Source organism: Oryzias melastigma, linkage group LG22 (genome assembly GCF_002922805.2).
Source record: "Oryzias melastigma strain HK-1 linkage group LG22, ASM292280v2, whole genome shotgun sequence".
Taxonomy (NCBI): Eukaryota; Metazoa; Chordata; class Actinopteri; order Beloniformes; family Adrianichthyidae; genus Oryzias; species Oryzias melastigma.
This window is the reverse complement of record NC_050533.1, coordinates 18,446,757-18,463,584: the sequence shown is the minus strand read 5'-3', so window position 1 is coordinate 18,463,584 and position 16,828 is coordinate 18,446,757. Positions and strand designations below refer to the sequence as shown.

Below are 16,828 nucleotides of genomic sequence, written 5' to 3'. Positions count from 1 at the left end.
GGAAGAAAACACACAAATCAACACACTAGTGACAAAAAAATGTACCCTATCTTTAAATATGCTTACTCAAATTAAAAAGCTTACACAACCAGACCTCTCATAAAATCAGTGGAGCACTCTCAAAATCTATTTTTTTAAAGGATGAATATAAATGTGTGGTAAGAGGAAGCAATCAGACAACTGTTCCATCCGCCTGAGCTGCTAAAAGCATTCTAAACAAAAAGCTTCAGAGCTGGAGAAGTGTTTTGGCTTTAGAATCACATCACAAATAAACCCCTCTTTTCATGCCCAACCAGAAGTACTCTGTGATATGTCACTGTCCTGTGCCAGGGTGTTTACAGAAATATAAAAGCTACAGTTAAGACTTTCTCAGACCTCTAAAAGAAAAAGTTCTATTCACCCAGAATTTAAGACAATGTAATACTTTTAATTTACTTTTTATTTTAGTTAAATTAAATTTTAGACTTTTTAAGACTTTTGAAGAACCCACAGTCACCCTGTGTACACTTTGTTGGTATTTAACAGAAAAATACCAATTAATGAAGCAATTATAGAGACTTTTATTACAAGGTCGAATACGAATTGCTTCCCTGCCCCTCAGGCTCTTTCCTATTGCTCCAATTGTTGGGGCATTTGAAGATGTAGTGATGTCTGACTACTAAAAAACAATATAGTGCAAGACCAAATATTACCCTGAATTTTTAAAGCAATACGGACACCATGCTCACTACTTTTCTTTTGTTTTTTCTAAACACCGCATATGACGTCACCAATTTCACAAAGGGAAAATCATATCAATACGAACATTTCACAACATCTATTCATGACTCCACTATGTTCTGAAGATGAAACTGTGGATTGTTTATTCAAAAAATACATTTAAACACATTTTTTTTGCAGAAATTGTTTGACCACAATGCATTACGGTCCATATTCACTGATGTAGTGAGTATTGATGCACACTAGTTTTTTGCAAAGACTTCTGGGGAATTTCTAGTGCACTCAATTTTTGAATTATTTCGGACAAAACTACAAAAAAACGAACCTACTATATAGTGAGCAGGGAAGGAATTTGAATATAGTCACTATTTTTTTCACATCTCTCCGCTTGGAAGGACAAATCTTGGGATAGGGAAAAGCCGTAAGAGTAGGGAAGCAATTTGGATCTGGCCTAACTGTTTATGTTCTTTGTCCTCTTTTCAAATGGAAGTGTAAAAAGCTATTCCCATGATTTCAAATTCAAACTCAAATTTAATTTTAATTCTTTAGCACCTTTCAGGTAAAAAAAAAAAAACAGTTCAAGGTGCAATACATAAAAACAAACAAAAACACCATTCCCCACACATGCAATAAAATAACAAACCCCTCATAATAATATGCACAGAAACAAACAAATAAAAGAGAAATGTTTATAAGAGTAAAGCAAAGAGTAACCCTGAAGGCGCCATTCACTCCGATCTCCTGTTGGCTCATGTGTCAGCAACACAAGCACAAACTTCGCTCATTCCTGGCACCTCCTGCCCCGCATTCCCCCAAGCCCAGTGCGCCCGACTGGGCACACAATGCCAGGCAGCTCAGAGGACCCAGAACAAGAGAGACCAGAGGACAAGCAGGGCCATCGCTCCGGGAGCCTGAACACAAACACCCCAGCCAAGATGACAAGACACTCGTATACAGACTCTATCAGATTTGACTGATAGAGAGGATCCGAGCAAAGCAGCCACAACAATTTCCGAACAGGTAGCTACTGGTATTCCAATGGGACTAAAGCTTTAGTCACAACTGCCCTTAAACCTAGATATGAGCTGTCTGAGAGTGAAAAATGAGCAAACCTGTACGAAATATCAAGATCATAGACCGCTTAGTGAGCCTATAAGGTGAAAATATTCATGCACATTTCTTTCTATGGGTATGCTGGGAGCAACAGGTTGTAGTGAATACTAAAATAGCAAATAATCGTGAAGTTCATGAGACACAAGCAAGATTATTCATTTTTTCAACCCCCTCAAATCTTGAGGACAACATAAGAGGCCCAAAAAGTCTCCCTGTGACATTTTTTTTTATTTTAAAAACACGTTCCCAGTAAAGTTTTAATTATAATTATGAAGCTTTTAGCCATAATCGCACAACCTAAATGTCTTAAAAAGCCATTTGTCACGTTGCTCTGAAGACTCTGTTTCCAAAATCTCCTCTTTTGGGGCTGAGCTTTAGTACACACCCCCAAATTTCCTCCAAAAGCCTGATTCTTTCTCCTTCTGGTCACATCGAGAAGCTCCGGGGAGTCTGGTGGAGATTTCCCAGCGTTCTCAGTCCTGCTACCGTAAGTATTGTATGAAACTCACACAAAAAATCCAGTGACGGCTGATTTGACCGCAGAAATGTGAACGGCGGCTCATTTGACCGCAGAAAATGAGAAGACACCATCTTCTCTTCTCCAGAACCTGAACTAGACACACTAGCCAGACCAGATGAGGGGTTTAGTGCATGTGCAGCAGAGCTGTTGTGATGTAAAGAAGGCTCATTATTTCAAACAAAGCCTGTCTGTGACAGTTTGATTGACAGCGATTTAAAAGGAGAAATACTCGGAAATGCAAAAATCAAAATTATTTCTTATTACCGGTACATTTGTTCCCTTTCATAAGAAAAATGCCACACATACATGCAACATACATACTCCAAAAACATGATTTTTCATCAGATGGGGACTTTAAGAGATGTTCACTAGATAAGTGTGTGATCCTCCTGTATAGGTTTGCTCCTTTTTTTGCCCATATCTAGCCTTAAAGGTTGTGACTGATGCTTCACTGGTGACGTGTATGGCGTAAGGGCACTGTATAACAACCTCACCTGTATGTCATAAGATCATGCAAGTTACACTAGCATTACAAATTTTTCATAACACATTTACTACATACACAACAATTGTATGTTCCTTTTTTAATGAGCCTCCAGACTCACTTGCAAGACTGCAATACGCATATATGCTCCCCTGAAGACACCCAGTCCTCTCTAATACCTTCACGGAAACCCCAAAACCTGCAACACCCGTAAGGGTCAACTCCCATATGGTGCTCTTGACTATACCTTAATCTATCGAAGAATTAATACATTAAAATAGAAAATGCTATCTCAACAAGTAGTTATTTTAGGGCACTTCCCACCTGGACTGTTTAATCCAGACATGTTTCTGACATCAAGAACTTGGAACAATTGAGTAAGGGTAAAAGCAGAGAAAACAAAAGGAAACACCCACAGCTTCAATCTGTGAGATCGTGAGTCAGGGAAAAAATGTTTCAGAGCGTGTGAGCTTGCAAAACTGAGAGAGTTTTTTAAGTATTTTAACAAAAAAAAGAGTCAACAACCTAACGTGAGAACATCTATGTGATTCTTGGTTCTCTATTAGTTTATAACTCTCCTGCACTGCATGATCATCCATTCATCATTTTATAGGAAATTTAGGGTATAGGTTTAGTGATTTTTGTACTCTTCTTCTTGCACTATATTCATTGATTCATAATAGAAAATGTGTTTATCATTTCTGTTTTTTTATCCTAGGGTTCTTCAGTTTATTGTAGTTTTTGGATCAGTTGGAAAATAACAAACACAAGAACAAGCACATAAAAGGATAAGAAACAGAAAAACAGAAGTGGAAGCAGAACATCAATCAAAAACCAAATCATGACATGGATTTGAACAGGACGGCGGGGTATTAATGAAAGCGGATGAAACAGGAGGATCAATGCACAGGTCAAAGGTCAGCCTGCTGGAGCTTTGATCTGCCCCTACCTTTTCTGACGCAGATCAGCTCATGAAGTCCACAGTTACGATCGCCACCTGGAAAGACAATGCAGTTTCAATGAGCCGCGCTGCGATGGAGGAACAGAGGACAGAATGACTCTGGAACATTGAAAAACGAAGACAAGATTAGACAATCTGACAATGACACAAGCTGACACAGACAGACATTCAAAATAAAAGCAGCAAAGTCTTCTTGTTGAGACTTTTATCACAGAAACATTAAAATCAAAGCTTCCAAAATACATTTTCTAAGAGGTAGCAAGGCCTGTTAGGTGGATACTGTCCTTCAGACAAATTGTGCATCAAGCACCAAATTTGGAAAGGATCTCATGTAAGCATGTTAGTCATAAAAACAAATCCAAAACGGTGGCCATTTGGTGATCAGCAAATAATGTTTAAGATTATTTTATAAACACATTCTGTGAAGATGTTAATTCATGTAGCAGTTTTATATCGTTTTTGAATCTCACTGAGCACCATAAAGCTAAATATTGTCAAAGTTTGATTTATTGTGAGGTGAGGATCTAATAAGTTTCCACCACAGGGATTTAGTTTTTTATTTTAAAAAGACAACATGTTGAAATGTTAATTTTTTTATACATATTTTGACCATATAGCTAATGTACACTTGGAGCTTTTTTAATTTTTATTTTAGTGGTGTTCTAACACCATAAAAAAAAAAACTTCAAGTGTGTTGTTAAAGGTTTATTTTTTAGATTGATGTAAACCACCCATAAATCTTAGATGGGATCTAAGAAAAAATTGCATTAATTACATAATCAAGAGGAAGAATACAAACCAGGAAACAATCAACAAAAAACATGAACAAGGAGGTAAAACACAGAAGGTCATTACTAAAAAGCTGATTGCTCACAGAGTGCTGCATCCAAACACATTTATGTAAACACTTCATCAAGATAACCAACACAAATTAAAGTGAGACAAGATCATTTTAAATGACACACATGGGATGGGGGATTAAACAACCTAGATTGTTTAATGTGAAAGAAAAAAGTAGCATTTTCTGGTAAATAAATTTAAACTTTCTCCGCCACTGTGGTTAATATCATCTACTGGTGTTGGTCCACTCTCTTTTATTAGTTTTTTTTTCTCTCAACCCATAACTGTCAATGTGGAAGCAAAAAAATTAAATGTCAACTTTAGCCTTGTGTGCCAAAAAATACTAATAAAAAAGCCACTAAATCTAGTATTTTCTTAATATAAAAGTAAATGTGAATCCATCATTCGAGCAACTGCATTAGCAACATCCTCATAACATTGGGTTGCTGAATATTATGAATAATTATGATCTGTGGAAACAACTGTCCGAATAAATCCATATTTGGAGTAAAGAAGACTCCTGGGTTTGTCTATTAGATGTAGATTTCTTTTATTTTGAAGTCGAAAGTTCTTCTGTTTCCTCACTGAATTCTTTCTACAAAAAGAAACTCTCCAAATACGTTTTTTTTTCTTTACTTCGCTAGCTTGGTGGTTTCAATTTACTGGTTGGTATAGCCACTTTATGAAGGACGAAAATGTCTTTGGCGGATGGATTTTTGTTACGGGACCCAAGCAACTTAACATGAGTTTGGATGTGTTAAGGAGAATCCAATAGTTTCCTTCAGAATCCGATTATTAATAAACCGGAAATAATGTAGGTTGGATTGTTTTCTCTGTTAGGGACCAATGCACTAATTATCACATAGTTTTAGTGTGCTAACTTTTGCTCTTTTTCAATAACGTTAGCTGCAGGAGAAGTCACAGTTGTTTACGTTCTCCAGGATTTAAAAACCTCAAAAAGCTGAAAGATGGAGAATAAAACTGTCGTGACCTGATCGTTCTATTCATATTTAATTTAATGTATACTTTTTGTGGTCTTTTTTTTATACAGATGCACATCTACACCTCATTCTGTAAGTGTGAATAAAATAGCAGATTTTCATAAATGAACCTTTACAGAAGTTGCTATATCACTCTCTCAGTCCTGTTAATATTTAATCCAAGTTGAATTTAGGGCTAATAAATATTTTAGACCTCCTATTAAATCTGAAGGAGGATTTTTCAACATGTGTGTCTTTCTCTGAGGCTTTCTGTCCCCTTAAATATGACCAGACCTACATCAGCTCAGAGCGCCAGCGCCTCATGGGGCACATGCAGGTTTTTAGTCTGAGGGTCTTAGCAGAGTTCAGGGCTGCAGTCAGCCGCTGTAATTCAGAGCTGTTACTCACACTCGAGAAAACCTCTCAGTCTCTGAGCTGGGCTGCAGCCGCTGGGATCTGCACACAGGTGGAGCTTTTTTTTTAAAGGTCTGCCTGCTTTCAACTGGGACACTTGTAGGAGCTCCAGCACTGAGACAAATACGATCAGGGAGTCACGGCGACCTCTATTTAATTTCATCGCTCATTGTGGTCTAACATTTGGACTTTTGATAAGACCATGACCGCCTGAGATGATGAAAACAAATAATAAAAAAAAACATTAAAATAAACTTTTTTTTGCAAAAAAAATCGTTGCCTGTCCAGAATCCATTGGGATTACTTTCATTACTTGTGACCTTCTCCAGAATTATTGATTTTAACATCTGTCCTGAAAGCGTGTCCAACATAAAGAGAATCCCTTAGAGGGGTTTACTGGTCTGCAGCTTGGTTTTACTATTACAACAGAAAACCTATCCATTCAAATGTGTAGTTTTCTTCATAAATCCTGTTTATTCTATGTTTTAATTACATTTTCAGTACAACTGCTCACGATTTAGTGTCTCAATGCAACAAGAAGGTCGGCTGACTTTAAGAAAAACTTGTTTCTGCCAGCAGTTGCATCTGCTCCACTTTTGCTTTTCCCTCTAGTTGGGTTAAATTCCCTCTTGTCCTTTTTTAGATTGGATTTAAGTCACTTTTACTTTAAGTCTTAGTTCTGTTTTTGCCCTATCTAGTAAACCATCAGTCCAGCTTCTTTTTTTTCTTTTTTTTACCCCCAAACAAAGTTTAAAAACTGATTCAAACTTCACTTCACTGCCTGAAAACTCTGGATCCATAAGAGGAGAGTCCTCCACTCGCCGAGGTCAGCCCAGATAAGGAATGGGGTTTCACTGTCATTCTTAAGCTGGAAGCACTTTTTTAGCTTTTGTCCCAGATTCTTTAAGGAATGTCTCCTTCAGCTGTTTACTGTATTCAGGCTGCTGAGGTTAACACGGTTAGAATCCAAGCAGATGGATGGTCTGAGGCTGACACACAGAAAAGTGGGAGGAAGAAATCAACCCAGAACTTTTGAGCAAGAACTTTAACGGTCAACTTGAGACAAAACTCTGACTCGAACTTCAGTTAGCTGGTGTGATGAGTAAGATACACATTTTTTAAGTATAATTTATTTTTAAAAACATAATTTTATTCCCATACATTAAGGATAAAAATTGCTAAATAACCATGTATAGATCTAATTGGAAGGAAATTCCAGTTGGGAATGGTTATTATTCATAAGCAGCTACATTTTCTCATCATCATTTTTTTTATTTTTTCATTTTGCGCAAATGTTTCAGTTGGATTTCCCATTCTTTTGAAGTTGCAAATACCTTGAAATGCTTCATAAAAGCAAATGTTCACAACTCTTTGGCAGTGGTCCGGTACAGGTCAGAGGGTCACCTGGTCATTTTATTTTGCTATATTTATCTGCCAAACCGTAAAAATTGGACGAGGTTGACATAGACACCTGGTGTTTAGCTTCCACTTTGACAGTTAAAAGTAAAATTAAACAAAAATAAATGTCACATTATAAGGGGCTATAAGCAAAATCTAGTGTACAAAGACAGCTTTAACTGGTTAGTAATGTTTTGCAAAGAATATGGTGGTAAACTTTTCCCTCAAAAGGTAAGCAGGTAAGAAGTTAGTACTGTGTACCATTTCCAGGCTTTAATCTATGAGGTTTGAGCAGTATTTGAACTATTATTGCACCCAGTGCTAGAATAGATTATATTAGTAATCTGATCCAATTCATCCCACTTTTAATCACTAAATCCAAAACCCCGACCACGATAAATACATGCAAGTCTAAACTCCAGTTTAGCAACATTTTACGGATCCTAAATGTAACCGAAGCAGCACAGAGAATGTAAACGGCTCAGATACAACTGTGATCTCATGAACCATGAGATGTTTCCACTGAAGCATGGGGGACAGTTCACTGCTGCAAAACAAACATTATTAACTAATTTTTGAAAGCCACACATTAACCGATGTGTAATATTCTATCTGTTTGGATCATTTCTGTTGTAAACAAAACACAATGTCACTAACACTGCTGCTTTGTTTCATTGGGTTTTCTATTCCAGTTGTTCCTCAGAATCAGATGCTAGTAATCTTTAATCCCTCACATAATAAACAAAGTAAAAATAATCAGATAATCTGATTAGAGTTGATTTGTTTTAGATTTATTATCGAAGCACAAACGGCAGAACGGGTAAATGTGTTTGTGCCGATAAGAGTTTGAGCATTTAACATAGAGTGGCTGATGTACTGAGTGCAGTAAATTCTAAAGAGTATGCTCTATAAATGTGCAGTTTTCATGTCGAGTTTTTCTGCTGCAGCTCCGTGTTTAGAGTCCATTAAAGGGAGGCTGGGGTTGATGACCCTCTCTGCTGTCCTAATGACACATTGCAGTCATTTCCCTTCTATCGTGGTGGGCTTTCTGAGGAGGCTTTCAACTCTTCTGAGATCTGATCATCACGTCTGACCATTTTTATCAGCTTGAACGTTTTTGTCCATTTTTATGGTGCTCTTGGTTTAACACAAGGTTTTCTGAAATGTGGAGACAACACATGTGAAACTGTCATCTCATTTAATGACTGTTACTAGCTTCATTTCTACTGACTATAAAATTGTAAAAATTGGATTGACAAAATTGCGCAAATTCGCCTAATGGAAAATACTTTTTAAAAAAAGTGTTGAGTATTTTAAAGATGGCAGCATCCCTTTGTTTTGACCAAACCAGGACATACAAGCATTGTCTTTGTCTGAGAAAGCATTTTCCATCCTTACCACCTGTGATTTGTCTACTACAAACTCCAGGATCCAGTTCTAGATTTATGTCCTGTCATACTTGGAACTACCGACTTCCTCATCAGATTCACGGATTTTACAGGCCAACATGTGATGAAGGCCATGACAGTAAATTGAGTCCTCATCTCACTAACATACACTGTTGGTTCAAAGTTGAACCTTAGAAAGACAAGATGAGACAGTTTCCTTTGAAAGAAGCTGCTCTTGATAGCCATAAAAAAGTAGCTAATAATAAACTTGAGGACGTAAATACCGAATGCAACCAGGTAGTTTCATAAACCTCAGCCAATGAGCTTCCGGAGGATAAACAGAGAGTTAAAACTTAGTTGACTTACGCAAAAGCTTTTCTGGAAGTTCATAAAAAAGCAACAGCTTCTCCACATTTTTACATCATGGTCTTTAGCTGTTCTGACTAACTCTATATATCCATCTCTTTGCAACAGAACTCTCCACAGCTTCAAGCAATAGGAGCACAAAAAGTAGGTCAGTATAAATCAAAGAAACTGAGTATCGATGTGACCTAATATTCAGGAAGTAGAGGTTCAGGAGATGAAAATCACTTGGAGATCAGAATATGAGAACCAAAGCCATGTCTCTGATCTGTCATGACTCAACTGAAATAAAACTACAGAAAACTACATTTTTAGCATTTTCAGGCCAACATTGTAAATAAGAAATTGTTCTTAATGTTTTGCCTGATGAAATAAAGGTTATATAAATGACCAAATACCACAAATGGAAGTTTTAGCTGCAGAAGTGCATTGAATCCTCTTGTTAGGACTCAACTGACTTGTTTGTGGCAGCAGGTGGAGTCTACAGGTGAAGTGTGTTCGGGCCAGAACTCATGACACATTCTTGTGGGTGGTGGCTCTGAGTCACCAGTCATTAATAACACTAATTAAACTGAAAACTTGGGTAGAACATCAGTGGAGGAGGAAAGCAGTGGAGATGATGTTTGTTAAAGACCCACTTTGAGGAAAATTGTGTTTTCCATTTGCTCATGTGGCATTTTGTCATAATTGATGGCACAAATGAAGAAATTTAACATTAAGTTGCATTTCTGAGTTTTTTAAATACAATTTAATAATTTATGAGCTTATTTGTGACAGAAAATACGATTGGCAGGCCATAAGATCCCTGCTGTGCTCCATTCTGATGCATCCACTTGCAAATGACTAGATCCATGTACGTCTTTGTTTTCCTCATCTGAGCTAGAATCTGGCTCTAAACTGTACAGCTGTTTTAACGTTACAGGGCCCTGTAATGTTGGCATGGTGTTGTGAGGGGCTGCAAGCTAGCAGGAGAGCCTGTAGAAAGAGAGCTCTCAGCAACGACAAGGGGAAAGGGGGCGGGGTTGCTCCACGCCTATAGTCCCGTCCACAACTCAAAGACTTTTAATAAACTCTACAATGTCCTAGTAAGCAACAGATTTGTTTTTTTTTACAAGCATGCCAAGAGCAACAAGTCGTAGTGAATACTTTTACAACATGTGAGGGTCAGTAAAAGATTACGTAAGTAGTAAGAATGAACCGAAACGAAAATTTGAGGCAGAAGTCGAATCATTATAAATATTTACTGTAATTTCTTTTTATTTTATTTTATTTTATTTTACATTTATTTTACCAGGAAATCCCATTGAGATTAGATCATCTTTTTAAGGGAGACCTGGGCCAAAATGCATTAACGCAAGAAAATAAAATACAGTGAAAACAATTATAATAAAAATAGAATACAATTACAATAAAGTACAATTAAAATGACAGGACAATGATTAAAAGGTTAAAAGGTAATAATGGCTCATCCTTTAGAAATATTCTTCTTCATTTCACTTGTAAAACTCAATATCATTCAGAATTTTAAAGAAGATATTTTGTCTTTTTTAATCTATAATGGAATATCTTAATCAAATAATGATAATGTCTTGAACACACGTTCATCTACATATATAAGCCTTCTTTCCAGTGAATTTCTCTGCATTAAATTGAGCCTAAACTCATTTTTTTCTTGCCTAATTTCCTTTTGTGTGTTTATTTAAAGGCTGCAGCCTGTGATAACAAAGCGTTCTGCCAAAAACCAAAATAATGTTCACATAAAACGTATTTCAATAATAAATGTAATATAGGGGCTGCACGGTGGCGCAAGTGGTTAGCGCTCTTGCCTCACAGCGAGAAGGCCCCGGTTCGAATCCCGGCTGGGACCTTTCTGTGTGGAGTTTGCATGTTCTCCCCGTGCATGCGTGGGTTTTCACCGGGGACTCCGGTTTCCTCCCACCGTCCAAAAACATGCCTCATAGGTTAATTGGTGACTCTAAATTGCCCCTAGGTGTGAATGTGTGTGTGATTGAGGCCCTGCGACAGACTGGCGGCCTGTCCAGGGTGTACCCCGCCTTCGCCCTTCAGTAGCCGGGATAGGCTCCGGCACCCCCGCGACCCCGAAAGGGAAGAAGCGGTCAAGAAGATGGATGGATGGATGGATGGATGGATGTAATATAGTTCAAAGACTGGAGCTAAAATCTTTTCTCTCTACTGCAGTAATTGGATAAAAGAAGCTAAACAGCATGACGATGTTTCACAAATCCATAACGCAGCACAAAGCTCTTCATCCATCCTTAAGATGAACTGATTGATCCGTGCAGCTTCTGCTCATCCTTCCACTTACAGAGGCTTTCAACCCACAGAACAGCACAGGAACAACAACACAACACGTGTAAACACAAAAAATCTGCACAAAAAGACAGAAAACATCAAGCAAAAATGCTCAGTAAAGAAGAAAGAGTCGATTTGGTAGAATATCATGTATATAATGTTGATTAAGTCACAGTTTTCATTGATCCGACTGAAGTGTCTATTTGTTGATTTAAATATGTTGCTTGCATTTTTGAGGCACGAAAAACTTTTCTTTTCGCTTTGCAGACATTTCGTTCCTCCCGACTACCACAAAAAAATGTTATCCACTAGTCATAAATTCTCTAATCCATCAGAAACTACAATTTCCCGAGCCCCACCCCTTCACATTTGACATTAAAAAGCCCCAAATATATTCTGTAGACAACAAAATGAGTTTATTCATTAGTGTCCAGTGATTGGGAGAAATTCAAGTTTTGAAATGTTCTCTACAGACAACACATTTGTATTTCTGGTAGTCAGCAGGTTAAGCAGTCAAAGAGACAACAGTGGATAGAAGCAAGTGTTATATGATGCCAAGGCCTTTAAATCTACAATCAAATGTGACACCCAGAAATTTATAATCTGGCCTACTGAAGCTAATCCCCCACAGATTAACACACCCTGGTCATTAGGCAGAAAAACCAACCTGGATATGTAAAATAAAACCTCTACATCACAATCAAAAACACTGATGTCTCTTAACTTGTTCTGCCTTAAATAATTTTATTATGGTCTTCATCTAAAAACTACAACCATTCATTATAAATTCCATGCTTTGCCACTATAAAAAACCTTTAACTTGCTTAGATAGGCCTTACTTCCTTCCTAATTGACCTGGCAACATAAATCCAATTACTAATTAAGAAGATAGGATATATTTACCTTTTATAGCTAAACAATTGGATAAGAATAGTTTATAATATTCAGAAATAAACTAGCAAACAAAAAAAATGTTGGGACACTTTAAGAATTCATATCTACACACCAAATCCCTCTGCTCTGCTTAGAAATTAATTTTAACTTTCTAAAAATAGCTCATCTTAACTTGTTGCTTGTTTCATAACAAGCCTGTTTCAGTCAAATGCTATTTGCTAATTTTCTGTGTCATCAGGAAATATAAAATTAGATAAATACACGTAGGATTCAGACTTTTTTCTTCATGTCTTTATTTTAAAGAGCTGTCAAAGATTTGCTGACATGTTCAGGGCAATGACAATAAAGGCTTCTTCATCTGACAAACTGCAAGTCTTTGCATCATGATGTCAGACACTTGCCCTGCATTTCTGATGCTCCTGCAGCTCATCCTGACAAGTAAAGGCAGTAAAACATGCAGCCTCCCACTGCAGGCTGGCTGCAGGGGGCTGTGGGTGTCAATCAGTCTGTCCCACGGCTGCTGCATAAATCTCTGCAGACCCGACTGGCTCTGCGTGGTGGAACACATCGCTCCCACTGTGATTGCAGCCTCTCAGGAAACTGGACTCCGCTGACTAATGCAGCCAGGAGGCTGAGGTGATTAGACAGCACGGAGTACGGGGAGCAGCTGCCTGATGGGAACAAGAGCCTGCCAGAGCTACGAGTTGCCACACGTCCTGATTTAAGATGGAATCATTTGTGATGAAATCAGCAAGCAAGAAAGTAGATCGGTAAAGGGAGGAAGGGAGCTGTTCCTGTGGCTTCGATGGTGGCAAACCAGAGATATAAAGCTTTAAATATACCCAAAAGAAAAGAGAAAAAATCGAAAACTGAATCAAAAAATTTAATTAAAGACCCACTCCAATGAAAATGGTATTTTGGGTGTTTCTAATGGGATTTTTGTCATAGTTGACGACATTTATGAAGAAAAATTTATCTCAAAAAAGCTATTCTGAACATTTCTTTATTCAAATTGTTGTGATTTAAGAGCATAGGAAAAAAAATGCAGCTGGAAAAAGCTTGTAGGTGCAAATGTACAATCTCCCTCCATTCCGATGAATCCCCTTGGAAACACTGGGAACTACTGGGAATGCTTTTACCATGGATCAAAAGATGAATGGACATCAAAAAATATAAAAAAAATAAATAAATAAATAAAATTGACTCAAAAACTAAAACTATTATAGTGACAAAGAGATGGAAACACATTTTACAGCAAAAAACTTCTTATTTTCTGGATAATTCGAACGTCACCTCTGAATGGGCAGAATTGTTGGTGCGGAGTAAGCCCACCCTCTCTTCCCATCATCCATCTGTTTACACCAAGGCTCCCCAAACTTTTTCGTTTGCGGGCCACATAACTGTTTTCCTCTCTGATGTGTCAGTTTTTGGGCTAATACATTGCCCCCCAAACCCACCTTCATATTTGGCCCAGCCCCTGAACAATATCAGACTTGTTATTTATTTTATTTTTATTTTTTTGATTAATCAGCGAATCAGGATTACGGATGTTAACTCCTCACCAAACATTTTCTACACTTTTCTCAGACAGACATGAACATTTTCACACTTTTCTCTCTACTTTAAACTCTCAAAGTTCAACCTTTGTAGAAAAATAAGTCCAGGATTAACAGAAGAAAAACAAAGATCTTATCACAAGCATAGATTTAAGGAGATTGATTGATAAGATCTCCAGCCAATCAAGATACAGAATTGAGAGAGCTGCTTAAAACAAATTAGAAGCAGCGTAATCGCTCTTAAAGAATCAGCAAGACAGAAAAAGAAGAACTGCAATGTGGAAACAGAACGCTGTTCTATTTGACAGAAAAAGCACAGACTGTAAAAGGATGGAATAAAAAGTCACGTTCTATGTGGGTCTCGATCGTGTCCCAGATTGAATTTTAAAAAAGTCATGTGTCTCTGGTATTGTTCAGGTGGGCTGTAGCTTCAGGACTCCTGGTTTACACTCTCTGCCACTAGCTTACAGCTCCTAACAACCCTGACAAAACATTGTAGACAAAAATTATAAGCTATATTGGAGCTATATTCAGCCTTACAGTTTTGAACCAGATGCCAGCTCAGACAAGGAAAACAAAGATGTTAATGCATATATTTGTCTAAAAGTGGATGCATTATAATGAAGCTTGTGCCTCCTCGATTGTACCTATGAAACCACAATAAAATCTTTTTCAAGCGTCTTTTCTGCTCTGGATTCACAGCAGAAAATGAAATACTCAGAAATGCACTTTTAATCCAAATTGAGTCATCAGAAGAATGCCAGAAACACACAATTTCCCTCAGAGTGGGTCTTAAAGGACGCTTTGAATAAGAGAAGAAAAATTAAAGTATACCAAGCTAAAGTCTGGAAAGAGAAAACCTTTTTAGAACTGTTGATCTCCCTCAAAATAGACAAACATATCTGGATGTGACAGGTGTGATTAGCAAAGACCCACATTTAGAAGATGGTCCAGTTGCCTACTTTACAAACTGAAGAGTCCAGCATCTCTGTGCCAGTTTTTGGAAGTGAACTCAGCTGTGCTGCTTCCTATCTTTTTGTTTTAGCACTCTAAATCACGGGGAAGTGAAATCTCCATCCTGGATCACATAAAGAGGGGACACTGAATTATAAAAACGAGTGAAGAAGGCAGAATAAAGCGTCTATAGGGCTCTGAAATGGCTTTAATTGGTCCTAATGATTTAGCTAAGACTGTTTAAGATTTCCTATGAAAGCCTCTTAGTCAAAGTGATGAGCTAACAGAGTCTGAAAGCTGCTTACAGCACGCAAACTTACATAATCAGAGGTAAAAGTAAAAGCTCAGACCAGCATGTGTTCCTATAAGAGGTAAACACTCTGTTCCGTTAGAGGCGCCTCTTTTTTTATTTTCTTTTTTAATCAAACTTAGAAAAGAAAAAAAACATTCAAATGGAGAAACGGCGCGAAACAAAACTAGCACAGCGCTCCGGTTTGAGCGCGCGCGGAGCTATCCTTTCAGCACCGCTGTAAAACGGCTCCCGCACCGCAATGGAAAATTCCCGCTTCACGCACAACACTACAAGTTTGTGCGGGTCCAGCCCGAGCTCACGCCGCCCTGCCGACAGCCAGGCCGCCTTACAGCCCACCCCCGGCCGCCCGGCCGCGGCTCATTTCCAGCTGAAGTTAAGAAGCAGAAGAGGAGGCACATTATTGGCCTACTTACCATCAATCGCCATGATGTTCTGTTTTGGCTTCAACCAAAGCGGGCGGTAAAGAAGGGGGAGCGGCCCACTGCAGGAGGGGGAGGAAGGCGGAGGAGTTTGTTGTGGTACAGTCCACCAAACAGCATAGAAACAAACGCTGCTCAATAGGAAATCGATACAAGAGTTTTTTGGGTTTTTTTTTTTTAGATTTTATTAAACAATTAAAAACAATTTTAACTAATACAATCAAATTAAGTGTAGATGTTCTTTTAAAAATGTATTGAACATATTAAAGCTTAAGGATAAAGTCCCTTTTCTAAATGATAATAATCATAATAATAAAGGTATTTCTGAAGAGGAAATTGAATAAACAAGGCAAAACAAATGTAACTTTAAAAAAAATATTTAGCTGGGGGAAAAAACGGTGGTCAATAAGTCAAAACTATAAACTAATGGTCAGCCCATTTAAAACAGATCACATCATCCCATGGATTATTATGCCTTTAAACTCTATGATCACAACATAAAAAAGAAAAAGAGATGAACACAATTAACCTTTAGGCCACAAATGATTTATTCACTTTAGTGTACATAGATGTTTTTTATTTGAAAAAATAAAGATTATGTGCATTGCATTGGGATTTCTACAGTTGTTTTATTAAATTAGCCTAAGGGACATGTTTCAAAGTCAAGGCCCAGGGGCCGCATCTGGCCCTCCAGATCATTTTATTTTATTGTTATTTATGACCCATTGTTATCTTGTGCTTATTTCTGACTAATATGTTTTTATGGAGGGTAAAATATTGAAAGTTATTTCAGGTTTAAGTTGATTTATTCTGGAATATTATTCCTGCCTTTTTGTTATTCATCATTGTGTTAAAAAGTTACAGTTTTAAAGTTTCAAAAATTGGCATTCTGCAAGCTTTTTTGACTATTTGGGCATTTACTAAAATTTTTTAAGGCTATTTTGGAGTTTAGCTAATATTTCAGCTATATGCTTGCTGTTTTGGCTAACCTAAGTTTTGTTTTGATTTTTGAGCTAATTTGGGATTTAGCTAATATTTTTAGCTGGCTATCATTTTCAGCTATCAATTTCAGTATCTTCAACTATCAGCACTAGCATCTTCAGTGGCCAAATTCAGCTTACAGCATTCACACTAGCATTATCACAGGTAATGCTATATATATATATATATATATATAGTTCATAACTATGTTAAGGTT

At 37.5% G+C, this 16,828-nt stretch overlaps 1 protein-coding gene across 2 annotated transcripts in view; it reads right to left on the bottom strand.

The window, feature by feature from the left end:
* Positions 1-16,195, bottom strand: part of syt14a (synaptotagmin XIVa) — a 39,010-nt gene extending 22,815 nt beyond the window's left edge. For both annotated transcript variants that reach the window (XM_024270578.2, XM_024270586.2), the window contains exons 1-2: positions 15,625-16,195; positions 3,787-3,834 (exon numbers count right to left, since the gene is read on the bottom strand). In XM_024270578.2, the coding sequence (XP_024126346.1) occupies positions 3,787-3,834; positions 15,625-15,637 (61 nt within the window). In that variant the 5' untranslated portion in view covers positions 15,638-16,195. The remainder of the gene's footprint in view (positions 1-3,786; positions 3,835-15,624) is intronic.
* Positions 16,196-16,828: the final 633 nt, after the last annotated feature.